A 14695-nucleotide genomic window follows, 5' to 3' on the forward strand; every position below is an offset into this window, starting at 1 on the left:
AAAGGTGGCTCTGGAAGCCACCACATTGGTGGCCGTGCTGGAGGTGCCCATGCCACAGCGCCAGGCTGGGTGTGCTGTTCCACACTGCAGGTCTGGCCCCAAAACCCGGCAGCCCTTCCCACTGCAGCTGTGACTATGTACTCTTTTTTTTCTTGGTAATTTTGGAAGTTTTTCTTGCTAGCAAATGCACAGCAGTGTGGCCTTGTGCCTAAATCTCCTCTCCAATCCGTATGTTTCCCAGCTTCCTTCCTGTGTTTTTTTCTGAAATTAGAAGCTACTTATACAGGAATAAAAATAGATACCGATACAGGGTAAGACCACTTAGGAAAGCAAGGAGGTTAGGGGTATAATTTTTAAGGTCTTCCTGAGCTCAAAATTTTTGAGATTTCTGAGTCTCACTTTTCATCAAGAGTCTTTCAAGTTCTGTCTATCTAATGCAGGCTGCCTTTGTAGAGGTACATTTTAAATAGAGTGGCAGAAGAAGTTTTCAGCTCTGTAAGGGTTTGCAAGTGAGTTGCCTTTGTGTTTGCGTACTTGACCTATTTTTAAAACATTGTTCTGAACAATGCTGTTATGTCACTGCTTACTGTATTAGCTGCAATGGAATGTAAGTGACTTATTTTAGCAAAAAGAAGTAGTAATTGTTACTTTTCTTTACTATACTCCAAATAAGTGGGAGTCAAAATAAGTGGCGAGTCATGTATTGTGATTTTCAACAGAAGTTAGGGAAAGGGGAAGAAGAATATATGGAAAATCAATGATTTACTGTTTGATGGCATTCTCAAAGCGTATTTTTTTGCTGGTCAGGTAAATTATTTCTTCTTACTTGTAATGCATTCTTTTGCTATATACGATTATATGTATATAAAATGTATAAATGTGCAAGCAGGCTATATAAATATGTATTTCAACATGATGAACAATGATTTCTGTTATCTGGTAATATATAACTGATAGTTTCTATCAGTAATGTCTGAAGAAAAATGATGTAATGTGAAAGACAAGTCTGTGGCTGGAATTTTGTTGCAGAAGACAAAATCGGCTGTAATACTGTGATACTAGATTCACAAGCTAGATTCTTGACCTTGTCGTATTTGATTATCTCCTTTAGTCTAGCAGAATGTTTTCTATTATCCTTTCATTTATATACTTTATTTCAAATGTCTGTAGCTCCTTATGAAGCCAGACACTCTAATCACCAGCAAGATGGACCATCATCAGGGAATTATGGAGCCAAACCTGCACTTGCCTGTTCAGCTCTTAATCGGGTAATGAAGTGCATGTTTTTCTTTAGTAGTACTACTAATAAAACTATGATAGAGAAATTAAAAAAAGGCATAGGAATTCTCACTTTGAGAGTAAAAAGGATTCTCCATGATGTTTTGAGACTAGACACTGAAGTGTGCTTTTTTAGTGTATGAAAAAGAAAAAAACAAAGTTGATGGGAAGGAGAAATTAAATTAAAATAAATAATCCAACTAATTAAATTGCTGAAGCTAAGTAGAATGAGAAGCACCAAATAGATTAGATAGGAAAATTAGACTGAGAATTATCAGTTCAAAAGTAAAAAAAAAAAAATAAAAAAAAATTTGAGGTTATCGGAGAAAAGTAAAATGTTTTCATTTAAAATGTATGAGGTTTCACAGAGATTCCTGCTTGATTTAGAATGCCATCTGTAACACATGCGTAGAATTTACGGCCTAATATTCTGCATATTCTGGTTTTTTTCACCCCAGTTGGTTAAATAGCATCTCAAACAGAATAAATGAATTTCTGGACATTTGTTTGTTTTTATGAGATGGGTCCTATGTATTCCTGCTGGTTGCAAAAGCAGAACTTTCAGATGTTTCAGTATGCCTGCTGTACATTTATTATGCAAACAGGTAGTTTGCCCTAAGGAAGAACAAAGCTCTTCTAAGGGAGAGCTTTTCCTAGATAAGTAAGACTCGGAGACTCTGTACCTTTCCTCTACTTCTTAGCACCCCTCACCCATAATAACCTGAGCCTCAGGAAATGATTTACAGGCAGTGTCACACAATTTGTGCTAACTTGAAATGAAATTGGGTGCATTTGTGCAGCACTTTGAAATGAAGATTAGTTTACAGCTTTATGATGGTGCCTGTTTTGGGGATCTTTTGATGCGTTTCAGAACCAGTGTTTTGCATTTGATTCTTAGGAAATGGACAGGTATGTCAGAGAATGGATTGTGGAGCCGGTTGGAGCCTGATTATTTTTCGTTCTTGCTCTCCTTTAAAAGTGTTGTCATCCAAGCCTAAAGCACCTGAAATACTAAGTCATTCCAGTTTAATGAAGACACTAATTGTACCAGCAACCCTCTTCTGAACACCACCACCCAACCTACCAAACATACAGACCTCCCTTAAACAAGTCAATCAGAAAACAAAGACATAACTGGATAAAATGTCCTCCTCATCCAGAATATTCTTTTTCCTGAAGGAGAATTTTTACCTAAACCATGAGAAGTGACAGAAGGCCAAGGAGGTCTCTACGGGTTTGCATGTCTCCCTGGCTCACTTGGTGTAATGGGTGCCGAGTTGCCTGTGTGAGCGGAGGGTCCCGAAGTGATATAGCTTGTGGTTACAGCAATGCTCCTAGACTGAATACATAGTTTCTTAGCAGAGCTAAATTTTTCATGCACTGTGCTGCGTAAATACAGCTTTAGGTCCTTTACTGGTTCCATCCATTTCAGGTGTACAGTGTGCAGTTGAGGATTGTAATGTGTGGCAGCCAAAATGAACCCCCAAAATGAGTCCAGAGGCAATAAAGTATGACATGGACATTCCTTTCTGTGGTCAGCATTAGTAAGATTTCCTTTTTCTTTTCGCTTCAGTCATGTAAAACTTCCTTTAATTGCCTGGGTGAAGATACATGATATTAGTTTCAGCTTTAACAGATCAGTAGTGGGGCGGTAATTGGCGTGGCCATTTCTGCTTGTCATCTTTTTGAGCCATGTGCCTGCTAATAGGAGAGAATGAATCTGGTTTCATGAGGTTTGCTGTGCCCTGCTTGGCCCCTCTGGCCCCGTGCCTGTGGCCGGTGCCAGAGTCCCTCCCTTCAGTCTTTTTCAGTGGAGCGGGAGCAGCAGGACAGCAGTGCCCACTACTCAGATGACCCTTGGAGGATAACGGAGGAGCAGCGAGACTACTACATCAACCAGTTCAGGTCCCTGCAGCCTGACCTGAACTCCTTTATTTCAGGTAATTTTTGCCTAGCAGCGTGCGTGTTGAGTAGAGGGACCAGGCTGAGAGGTGTGAAGTGTTAAGTAGATAAATTAAACCCACTCCAGAGAGAAAAAAGAATTGTGAGAAAGAATTAATTGCATTTTCTTTTTAAAGGGAGATACCTAAAAGAGCAAACCAGTACTGTGGGTGTTACGTTTTTTCCAAAATATCCTGATTTTAGGAAAATAATAACATCTAAGGGAGAAGTCTTGCAATTCAGTAAAAGTTAAAATGAGATCTCTGTATTTGATCTGCTGTATTTGTGGATCACACATGCAGCGTATACTGAGCTGAAAAACCCCTTAGGGTTATGCTTGCTTTCCCAGCGGAAAAGTGGCAGTATCCACGTGTTGAAAGTGAAGCACGCAGTTAACCGTCCTGTGTGGTCAAGCCTGAGTGTTCATGGCTCTGGGGAATGAGATTTTGAGCTTTAGGTGATCTAAAAGCAAATCCTGGGGAGCACATGCATGGTGGAAGTGTTGTTAACAGCGTATTGAGATTGCATTTCCATCCTGAATAGGAGGATGAGGCTGCTCGTCTGAGGACTCACTGTGGGTACAGACAGTTGCTCTGGCAAGGAAAAAGTTACAGGTTTTAAGTGGAGGTGTTTTTACTGAGCCTTTCTGTATTACTGGGATTCAGGAGGCTCACATCCAGCCAAAAATTTAAATAAATCACATGCTGCTGACAGAAATTAGTACTTCAGCAGTTCTTTGCCTCAGTTAGGCCTCCTTCGTATAATTTGCTTGACAGAGAAAAACGGTTGTTCAAAAACACGTTTCCTCAGACTTACGTATATGTCTGTAACTGTGGATACATGCATGTACAGCCTCTCAGGTAGCTGTGCATTTTCCTTTGTGTTGAGCAAGATTCTCAGCCCTTGCACATCAAAAATTACTGTTTGTAAATGATAAATTTGAGCTTCCGCAACATCCTAAAATAATTAAGCTGTAGAAATCCTTGCTGCAGAGTGATACAGATGCTACGGATTTGTCCAGGTTTAAGAAGTTATTAGAGAAATGTGTGATTGAAAAATCTGTCTGAAGTTATTGAATATTTGAGTGCTACCCCTGGGGTCAGAGGTTGGGGAATACTCTGGAGCTATATTATTATCACGTGGCTTTGTTATGGTCACGTAGTCCTCTCTCGGCATCCAGTGTTGGAGATGACACACTGCAGTAGGTGAGTCTTTGACCTGCCCCAGTTACAGCTTTTCTTAAGCCCTTCAGCAGGTGACCTGACCTGAATGTGCGTTGGGAAGAGTGGTATAGACCTTAGAAGTCTCTGCGTTGCGTTGCATTACATTTTGTAAGTGTATATCCAGGAAGAGCTTCCAGGGTACAGGGATCTTGTGCTACCCCTGCAATCTGTGTATGGGATGGTGAAATAGTGGATTTATTAGCTAGAAGAATGAGAAGGGCTGTTGTGACACGATGAGTGAGGATGCCTGCAACAGGACAATAGCTGTGTGCTATCTGAGTCTCCTGGGTTGTTTTTTTCTTATCTTTTTTTCTTTCTTTCCGTAAAATTTGAGTCACTGCAAGGAAAAGTCATGGTTGAAGCAGCATCTTGGGAGAGCAGTGCAGATGCTAGAGCACTGTACTGCCACACGCATGGCTTCTGGGTGGAGCAGAGCCGTTTGTGTCTGTTATTTCATCATTTGTGACATACTAATTATGCTGGTTAGAATCGCTAGCACTAAAGCGTATTTTCTTTTATTTATTTTTCCCATATGGAGGGAATGGGGAAATGAGGTCAACAGCTCTGTCTGGCTTTCTCTGTCACTTATTAAGCAAGAGACAAATGGCCTAACAGCTATATTAGCATCCAGTTAATCTGAGCATCTTTCGGACGTAAAGTAGCCAGCTGCTTTTGGTGTGGCAGCCCTGGCCAAAGGTAAATAATTGGAGAATTAATTTCTGGTGGTTGGTAAGGCACGGTTTCCCAACAGGTTCTGTGGCAAAGAATTTCTTCACCAAATCAAAGCTGCCCATCCCAGAGCTTTCTCACATCTGGTAAGTACTTGTAATAGTGTTGGGAATGTATATTCTGTTTTTTTAAAAGACGCTTAATTCAAGAGTTCCGGTTAAGTTTTGAAAAGTGTCTTAAATTATAATTATTGCTCTTATCTCCAGAATCACTTTCAGGCCAAGCAGCAGGGTGCTCACTGATCTTTCTGACACGCTTGTTTTCTGGAGAGATGTTTGCCTACTCAGCAGGGCTGGGAAGGTTTGAACAGCGATATAACTGAGAGCTGTTCTTAAGGATATTGTAAGCAGCATCATTAGCTCAACGAACTGTCATTTTTCATGAAGCACCTCTGGAATGTTTTAGATGTGGTGTTGGTTTTATGTTTCTGGCTGTGTTTTGTCAGAGGAGGCCTAATAAATACCTAATTTTTAGTAAGTACCACTACATAATTCAACAGTGCTTTTCTAATGAACCTGTACACTTACTTTTTAATCAGCTTATTTAGAAGTGTTTGTAGATTGAACTCTACGTGATGAAATTTGGCAAGGATTCTATTATACTTTCATAAATGACATGGTGCTTTGTAATTCAGTGTCATCCTTGCATCTCAGATAGGAAGAACAAACAGTTTTAAATGTTGATCAGAAATGCTGATAGAGGATTTTACTTTTGTATATGCTTTTATCAAGTGAGATGATGAGAAAAGCTTGCAAGAGCCTAAACATCTGTCAGGGTCAAAGAACATGTCTGGAATCTTTTCAAAGCGGATTGTCAGTTGTGAAAATAAAAAAAAGAAAAAAAAAATAACAGAAGAAACACAGTGTTGGGGGAAGTGAATATTGGAATTTAAATTTAAGACTACTTGAGAAGAATAGATTAACCCAGTATGTTAACAAAACACATTTTATTTATATTGTTGACACAAGTTGTTCTCTGTGAAAAATTTCGAGAAAAATGTTCCTTTCTAGTGGATAATTAGAATTTTGTGTTCATGTGAGTTACGAGGTTGTGTTGCTGTGTTAAACACATGGGATGTTTTAGTCTTTGTCACCATAACCTCAACAGCTTGAAAAATGCTCATTACTTTCAAAGAGTAGGAAGTTACAGGTTTATTTGTTTTAGTAATAAAATTTACGCAGTTCTTGTGAAGAGTTTAGTGACAAAATTGAATTACTGAGTTTCTGAAGTCCAGTTTTAGTGTTTGAGAAGGATCCTAGAATTAGAGAGAACCACTCTGGTGAGAAGTTAATAACATTTAAACTTGTCAAGAGCGTTAATTTAGCTCTTTTCTTGAAGCTGGTCCATGGTCCTAAGTAACCCTTGCTGAAGTCCATCTTTAACTTTTTCTGCTTGAACTGGTTTAAGATCCTGCATGGATTGCCGAGAAGTGCTTCCAACTACTGGAAAGTTAATTTCACCCTTGGAGTTACAGCATATATGTTTCATGTTACAATATATGCATACCATCGTGTTGTATGGTATGATGTATAACAAAAAATGTACTTTCTTAAAAAAGAAAAAGGTGACAAATCAGTATTAGAAAATCAGGTTGCTTCATCTTCGCCGTGACGAATGTGCAAGTTAGGATCAAGTGTAAATGGCAGAGATGCTTGCCTTGTATCAAAAGATCCCGTCCCCGAGCTGCGTTTGTCTCCCCCGTGATTGCACACGTGCATGTCCCTGAGGTAACGGCTTGGCAAATGTGTTGTACTCGCAGGGAGCTGAGCGACGTGGATTGCGACGGGGCGCTGACGCTCCCGGAGTTTTGTGCCGCTTTCCACCTCGTGGTTGCGAGGAAGAATGGCTACCAGCTGCCAGAGACGCTGCCGGAGACGCTGCTGCCCGAGTACCTCCAAGCAGGTAATGTCCCTGCGGCCGGTTGTCTTCCCGTCGCCAGCTTGGGGACCCAGCGGGCGTATGGGACGGGTCTCAGTTCCCACCCGCAGGTAGGACGGGCTGCTACACTGCATAGTGGCTCTTCAGTTGCTTTTTCACGCCTGCATTTTTTATTGTGCTTACCAGGCGATTGAAGAAGGAATTATAAAAGTACAAAAGAGCGATGCAGAGCATAGCAGTTACCTGCCTCTTTGGTCCAGTGCGCTTGAGGTGTCATTATAGCTACAGTGGCAGGTGATTACCTTCAGCAGAGGTAACCTAACAGGATTTACGAGGATTTTAACTCTTTTGACGATTTTTCCCTCAAGTGTCTGTCTCTTGAAGATGAGTGGAAAAAGTTACTGGACTGCTGTAGAACTTAGTATGCTGATATATTTTGTTAGATGCAGTTACTGGTGGTATCAAAGGTTGAATTTTTTTTTTGTAATTCATCTTATGTAATCCACAGATTCTTCTGTAAGTAATTTGCAGTAATGACGGGGGGATTACAACAGTTTGTGTAGCACAAGGATGAATTAATCTACAATATAACATACCTCAGTGACAATGTGCAGTGAGAGACCTGCCCTTTCATTTGTTCTCTTCAGTTATGTCGCTCTTAATTATGAGCATTGAAATATATACCGTTCCATCTAAAAAATGCGCGTGACTTTCTAGGGCAAGGAGGATTAACTACAGATGATAATTAAAGTGCTAAGGGATAATATTTAAGACCTAATAAAATCTCCATTAAATTTGATGACACTGAATGTATTAAAAGACAGGAAAAGAGCAAATCAAGCTCCAGTTAGGAAAATTAAATGTTCGCCCTGTATCGGATCTGTGAAGTAATTTGTTTGAGTCATGTTCCTTATAATCCACTATCTCCATTTCCAAAGGGAGAAGCTCCTGTAAAACCTGGACTTCCAACTCTTCATCACTTTTAGTCTCCCTGATTGCATTCCCTTGTCAGAATTACAACTACCCTTTTCCCTCCAGGACCACCACTTCGTTCGCTGCTCTCACACCTGTTCTCATGATAAATTAGCCTGTAAGCTCCTTCATGCAGGTTCTTGTTGGTGTGTCTTCACATAAAGCCTATTTGGGTAAAGCTGCAATGGAGAGAAGTGTCTCTAGTAGTAGAGAATCATTAGGTCAGTGGGAGGAGGAGCATGGTGAGCTGTGGTTGTTCCCTGGGAGTCCTCTTTTTCCTTAATTTGTCCCTTTCAGCACTGATGTCTTTACTGTTTTCTTAGATGGTTACTGTTTTACGGTGTTGCATGCAACCAAGCATTTCAAGCTGATGTAGGGGAAGAGGTGAAAGGACTAATTATGGTGGGCACTATAAATACCTCAGCTAATATGCTAGTTCTGGTTAGCTTGAGGGTCTGAAAATGTCTCGTGTTCATTCTGCTACCTAGTCAGGATTCAGAAATCTCTTTTGAAAGACCTGCATTAATAAAAAGCAGAACATCTCAACACGCTATAGCACCATGAATCACAAGAAGGCGTAGAGCCCTGGCTGTATTGGCTTCTGAAATGAAAGCATTGAAAAGTAAGCAAATACCTCATACACTTACCTAAAATGTCAAAAGACATTTTCGAAAGAAACTTTTTATGTTTCATGTTTTTGTAATTTGATTTCTGTGAAACTTAGATTTTTTTTTTTTTTTTTTTTTTTTTTTTTTTGGGAGGGGGGCAGGGATTGGGGTTTGTTTTTTTTTTTTTTTTTTTGTCTTGTTAGGAACCCAATGAAGATTACTGGAAACTCTGTTTCATTAGATTGTTGTATTAATTTCAGAATGAGGCAGAATTTGGTTCAAGTGAAATATTTGCATCTGAGAAGAGTGTTAAAGCTTCCAATAAAGTAACTTGCAGCATAAGACAAAACATTTAAGATTGAATTAATCTTGCTAGTTTTATGGCTTGTTCTGTAACCTACAAGCGCAGGTCCAAATGCTATCCTGGCACAGCTCCGTTGATAATTTGTCCCACCACCTTCTTTTCTGAAAGTTTTTATTAAAACTAATTTACAGAATCTGTAAAGCTATTTGTCCTGTATTTAACCCACTGTATTATAAATAAAGGCAGGTTTGCAAGAGCTTAGTTTATTCAGACAAACTAGATGCGAGCCAGAAACTAGAAATTTGATGTGAGAATTGGTTGTTCTGCCCTTCAATATATTGATCTTTAAGAAAAGCTGTTTTCCAGCTGTTAAAACGGGTTTATCTCAGAGGAACTAATCCCAGAGTGATACTAGCATAAGGACCTGAGCTTGTGGAATAGAAATGAGGTTCTTGTGAATATTCCTGTGAGAAAGTAGAGTTGTTTTTTTTTTCCTTTTTTTTTTTTTTTTACCCCCTTCTCTCAATGCTGTTTAGTTAAAGATGGTACATACTGCAGAATCTACTGTGTTTAGTGTCCTTGTTTTTTGCTGGCCTTCAATTTTAGTGTATAATGTAGGTTCTACTATACTTTTCAGTATTCAAATTGTCAAAAATTTGAATTGAAGGTTTGGTAAATACCTTTAACATTCCTAAGACAGCAAGGTATAAACTATAAGACCAACTAAGTTGATAGTGGACTGTGGGGAGGAAAAATGCAGGTAAAGTTTACTAAGAATCACTTCTCCCAGATTTCACAATTATTTCTACAACAGAAATTATACACGCTATCCCTTTCATGACCCTGCCTTATTCAAAATATAAGAAAGATTGGTTTTCTTCATGATGTTTGTCATCCGTGGCTTATAGATCAATTCTGATAATGTAGAAATGAAGGGCAAAGTGATGCTGGAACATGTTTTTAAGAATTGTGTATTAACCAAAGACTTGGCATGTCTCTTCTCCCCCCCGCCCTCCCTTCCTTTTTCTTTCCCCTGCAGCTTCTTTGAAGCCCATGCGTGACTGCACACGGTTTGATTCTTACTCTGAGTCGTTGCCAGGCGGTCAGCAGCCACGGGACTTCAGTCGGACAGAGGTGAGAAGGCGTAAGCGGGGTAGTTGCCTCCAGGGTGCAGAGGAATAGGCCAGCTTCACGACGACTGCGGTGTGCGTAGCAGCACAAGTGTGAGTCTGAGTGGACTTTAGGGGTCTCTAAGCTTCCCAGTAAGCTGTCTCAAACCCTGCTCTCAGCAGTTTCTTCAGTGTGTGGAAGGGGCTGACAGACTTTTCAAAAGACATTCCCACAGTAGTCGAGGGACTCCAGCCCTGTGTGGTGCTGGAGTCTGCGGTGAAACGCGCCTTGCCTGTGTGTGTCTGGCAGGGCTGTGTTCAGCCCTCGGGCGCTGGGAGCTGGCGACGAAGAGCAGAGGCCACACTGCAGCAGCGACGGTGGCATGAGGGCTGTGCTCGAGGGAAGCATCTCAGTCTGACTTGGTCAACAGTGTGAGGCTTCAGGCACAGACTTTGTTCTGGTCAGGCACTCCTGGCCGTGTGGCTCTTGAGTGTTTCTTCCATTTACAGTGCTCCATTTCCACACTTGCTCCCCCAGTTTTGATGGTTTGAAGGAAAATGTCTTGACTTGTCATGATTCCTTGTACTTTCTTTCTTTGGAGGCTGAAACTACACCAGATTTTAATATCCAGCTTTTTCACAGTCTAAGGCACCACCATCTGAGGGTCTAGGTAGTAACTGTAAGGAGCTGGGAAGAGTGTTTTGGGGGAAGAATGGAGATCCATTGTAGCAATATCACAACAGATAGCAGCTTTGTAATGAAAGTCTCTTGCACACAAAACTAAATGAAGGAGAAGAACTTATCATTGAGATTAAAACCTGAAACTGTAAAGATACTGTAAAGCTGAACTAACCATGGCCACTGAGTTGTGCCTGGATGTTGCAACTTGCAAATTGCTGTGGGATTTAAGGGTTTAGTATTTAGGGTAGGGAATCAAAATTCAGACTGACTGCAAGAACAGGCCCTTCTAATGCTGCTTCCACCTTAAAAAGCAATGGTATGTCATGGCAGCTCAGCAAGGCTGTTTCCCAGTTATTTCCTCTCTGTGCCTTGCTCTGAGGAGTTCCTGGGTCAGAATCCAGCTGTTTACTCATCAAATTCAGCTCGGCAGTGGTACCACCAAACAGACTCCTCAAAGCTGCTATGGAGTGCAGTGTTCACATCGGGCAGTGCTGCAGCCAGGGCTCTGAGCATCCAGTTTATCTCCTGGAACTGCTAAAATACATGTGGTCTCCCTGGGTGGTGTGGCTCTCTGTACAGCAGCTCGGCCAGAGCACAGCCGTCGTACCAGGGTTTGAAAGCAGTGCTGCTGTTCTGGTAGTGCAGGCTGCTGGTACGTTGGCAGCGTAGGCAGGTCCTTTCTGTAGCAGAACAGCCTTGTCCCTCGCGTGTGGCCTTAGTTTTGGGAGGGTGGTTCGCAGGGGACTGCGAGATTGTACCACCGGCCGTGCTGCACTAGCGCTTCTTCACTGTGCTGTTGTGCGGTAAAGCTCAACAGTCCCTTAGGAGTGTGCCTCATTAGCGTATATGCATATTGGTTTGCAATTCAAACGAGCACAAGAGGCAAAATTCAAGGCAATTTGTACTGAAAACTAATTTGCTGATGTCAGCATGTGTATGTACATATCTACATAACTCCATTTCCAGACTGCAGTGAGTCAACTGAGTATTAATTTATTGCATCAGCTTAAGATACTTGTTTTTAGAGAGAATTATTTGTCTTCCGCATAAAAGCTGTTGCATCCCTGTTCGGATTGTGAGGAAGCTTGCTCTTTAGTAGTGCAACCTTTAGGACTGTGAGATTAGAACATTCTATTATATATTTCAGAAAGCTCAGAAATCTGGCTTTCAGAGTCATCTTGTGTTTCTTAGAAACAAAATGACATTCAGTAACCGAACCAGTACAGTTTTATAATCTTATTAAATGTCTGGTTTTGGGGCTCTTCCTGTTTGTGATCCTTGAATGTATGTGCAGAGTAAGGGTAAATCTAGAAAGAGATGATTTCCTAAGGAATTAAATTGCATGAGGTTTTTTGCTTTTTATATTTTTCTACTCCAGTGGAGATTATAATAACAGGAATATTATAGTAAAAATTAAACAGCTATAGAGGGTATACACAACAAAATGTAAAAACACAAACAAGCAACAAATCCCCCATTTTATGTTTAATTTTAAATTTGATTTTCAACAGTTAAGCTTTCAGACCTCCTCTGCCCTATCTCTGCACTCTTCTGAGACATTCTCACCATAACTGACAGAAACTTGCAGATTACTGTGCTGCCTTTGTAGTCAGATAATGTTCTTGGGGGAACAGCTGCATCTTCTGCTCCATTCCTAGGTTCTGCAAGGTAGCAGGATGTTCTGAAAAATCAGGGGAGTTTATGGCTAGGTTGAAAACAAAGAAGATTCCGTGGCATGATTGCCTACTGGCTAAGCACAGATAGTGTTTCCCGACTATATCACAATTGTTTGACTGGCTTGGCTCCATTTCTTCACTGTGGGTCCTAGACATGCGGGGCATAGCTCTCGGTTTGTTTCAGACAATGGGCTATATAGTTGACTATGAAACCTCTTCTCAGAACTGATTTCAGAATGATTTTGACTTGATTGTTGTTGTTGTTGTTGTTGTTGTTGTTAAACTGGTGTTTTTACATTCAGAATTGATACACTGAATGATTATCATTTGCACGGTCAGTAATTCATCTCCCATTTGTCTCCCTCTGTGGGAAATGCAGTAATTCACTGTTGCAATATAATTTGTAGCTTGGCTACTTGCAGAAATATAGTTTAGATACTTGATCACAACATTAAAAATATTATATTGTCAGTGCAATTGGTTATGCATTATCTCCATGTCTTTGTCTCTTTCCACCTATTATCCATTCAGGCTGTTTAATTTGATTTCAGAACACCATTTTTACTGTGACTGCTAAACTACAGTACTGCAATACAATACAAAGGAAAATAATGGCAGGAGACAGGTCACCTAAATGCTAGGCTTTTTTAAACTTACAAAACACACAGAGACTGATAATGTTATGCTGAAGAATGACAAGGGTGACCTGCTTTTTGTTAACCAAGAAGATTTTGTCTCCTCCCCCCCCCCCCCCCCCCCCCTTTTTTTTTTCCCTCCTCAAGTTTTTGTCTCTCATTCTGGTGCTGGTCTTTATTTTTTCACCCGCTCCATTCCTTTGGTTCTTTCCCACCTTTGGTTCTTTCTTTTCCTTTGGTTCTTTTCTCACTGCCAAAAGCTTAAAGATAAAACACGTGATTTCGCACTATATGCCTAAAATGACTGGCTGGGGTTGCTCTGAACTCCCTCAGAAATGTCCTGCTCACAGTTCATTGAAACTTGTGAGAGTCGTTCTATCAATTCAAGCATGCACTGAATTAGGTCTTTAGGCTGATACTCTTTATTTTGGAGTTTCAGGGCTGGTTATGGATGTGTTTTCTTCATACATTTTCAGAGTCCTCAAGCCATGTTTTTGCTGTGTTGCTTCCTCAGAAGCATTAGGGAGTCCCATGTGCAACTTTGTAGCCCTTTACTGTGGACTTGGCCTTCTTGAATTACTGACTTGAGATTTTTGTGGATTTTTTAAAACATCTACATCTGTGTTTTTGAATTCATTTTCTTAGGCCCAGTGGATTTCAGGCCATTTTTAGGTCCAACCTATTCTATGCTTCCTGGGAAAAAACCAGTATCACTTAGTATTTAGAGATGCTTGGGGTATCTGACACTTGCTTTTTTGTTGTTTTGGTTGCAGAGTGTATCTTTGTTCTTACAAATGATGGAGGTAGAATTTGTTCCTGGTTCCTTCTTGTGAGCTACACAACAGGAGTTACAAAAAAACCCACAAATGCCTATGAGTGGCTGCTGAAACAAATGAGATTTAAGGAATAAGACTGGGGAGAAGTTCCCCGTTTTCCTATCGGAGGCCTGAATGGGCCTCCAACAGACATGATACGGAAGTCTGTTTTTTCCCATCTCAGTGACTGCGTGTTGAAAGAAAAGAGTAGTTCAAGGATCAGCCACCTCAGCCACAAGACTTTAAATGCAGAACTACCAGGCTCTGCCGTTATGGCTGGAGTTCTGGCTGGAGAGACTGTTCTGATGGAGACCAACTCCTGTGAAGGGCCTGGAAGAGGTTTCCTCAACTCCAACACAGGTGTTACACCCAAAGAGAAAATACAACACAGAATGACATTGCTCTGTGAGAAGTCTCTCTTTGCATGTAGTCCTTAGCTCCTTGTGATTCACTGTTGAAGTGCTTCTCTAACTGATTTTGTGTGTGAAACTGCTGTACCTTGAAAAGCAGAATTATATTGTCTTTCTGTAGGTCCTCTATGCTTCTTTATCTGACAAAGCAAATCATGGTGCAAGAGAGAATATCACCTTCATTTGTGTTGATCTGTATTCTTAAGTATTTGACTGTGGAAATGTGTGAGCGATACCAATCAGTATAATAAATAAATCTTCTTTCTTTAAGAACACATCAGCTGAAGACGTACCTGATAACTCTGCCCTGTTACAAGATGGAAAGAAAGATGACAAACAAGGTATTCAAATAACTTTCTTCTGTATTACGGGTTAAATTATGTGTGTTTTTACTAATCCTGTATATTTGCTGACAGAAGCAATGGTATGTTTAAT

General features: G+C 40.6%; 1 protein-coding gene across 1 annotated transcript in view; it reads left to right on the forward strand.

Moving 5' to 3' along the window:
- REPS2 (RALBP1 associated Eps domain containing 2) overlaps positions 1-14695 on the forward strand; it is a 103098-nt gene that overhangs the window by 41399 nt on the left and 47004 nt on the right. The window contains exons 5-10 of the mRNA XM_075428995.1: positions 1171-1268; positions 3080-3218; positions 5194-5257; positions 6931-7073; positions 9973-10067; positions 14532-14601. Coding sequence (XP_075285110.1) covers positions 1171-1268; positions 3080-3218; positions 5194-5257; positions 6931-7073; positions 9973-10067; positions 14532-14601 — 609 coding nt within the window. The remainder of the gene's footprint in view (positions 1-1170; positions 1269-3079; positions 3219-5193; positions 5258-6930; positions 7074-9972; positions 10068-14531; positions 14602-14695) is intronic.

This window comes from Opisthocomus hoazin, chromosome 1 (assembly GCF_030867145.1).
Source record: "Opisthocomus hoazin isolate bOpiHoa1 chromosome 1, bOpiHoa1.hap1, whole genome shotgun sequence".
Lineage (NCBI taxonomy): Eukaryota > Metazoa > Chordata > Aves > Opisthocomiformes > Opisthocomidae > Opisthocomus > Opisthocomus hoazin.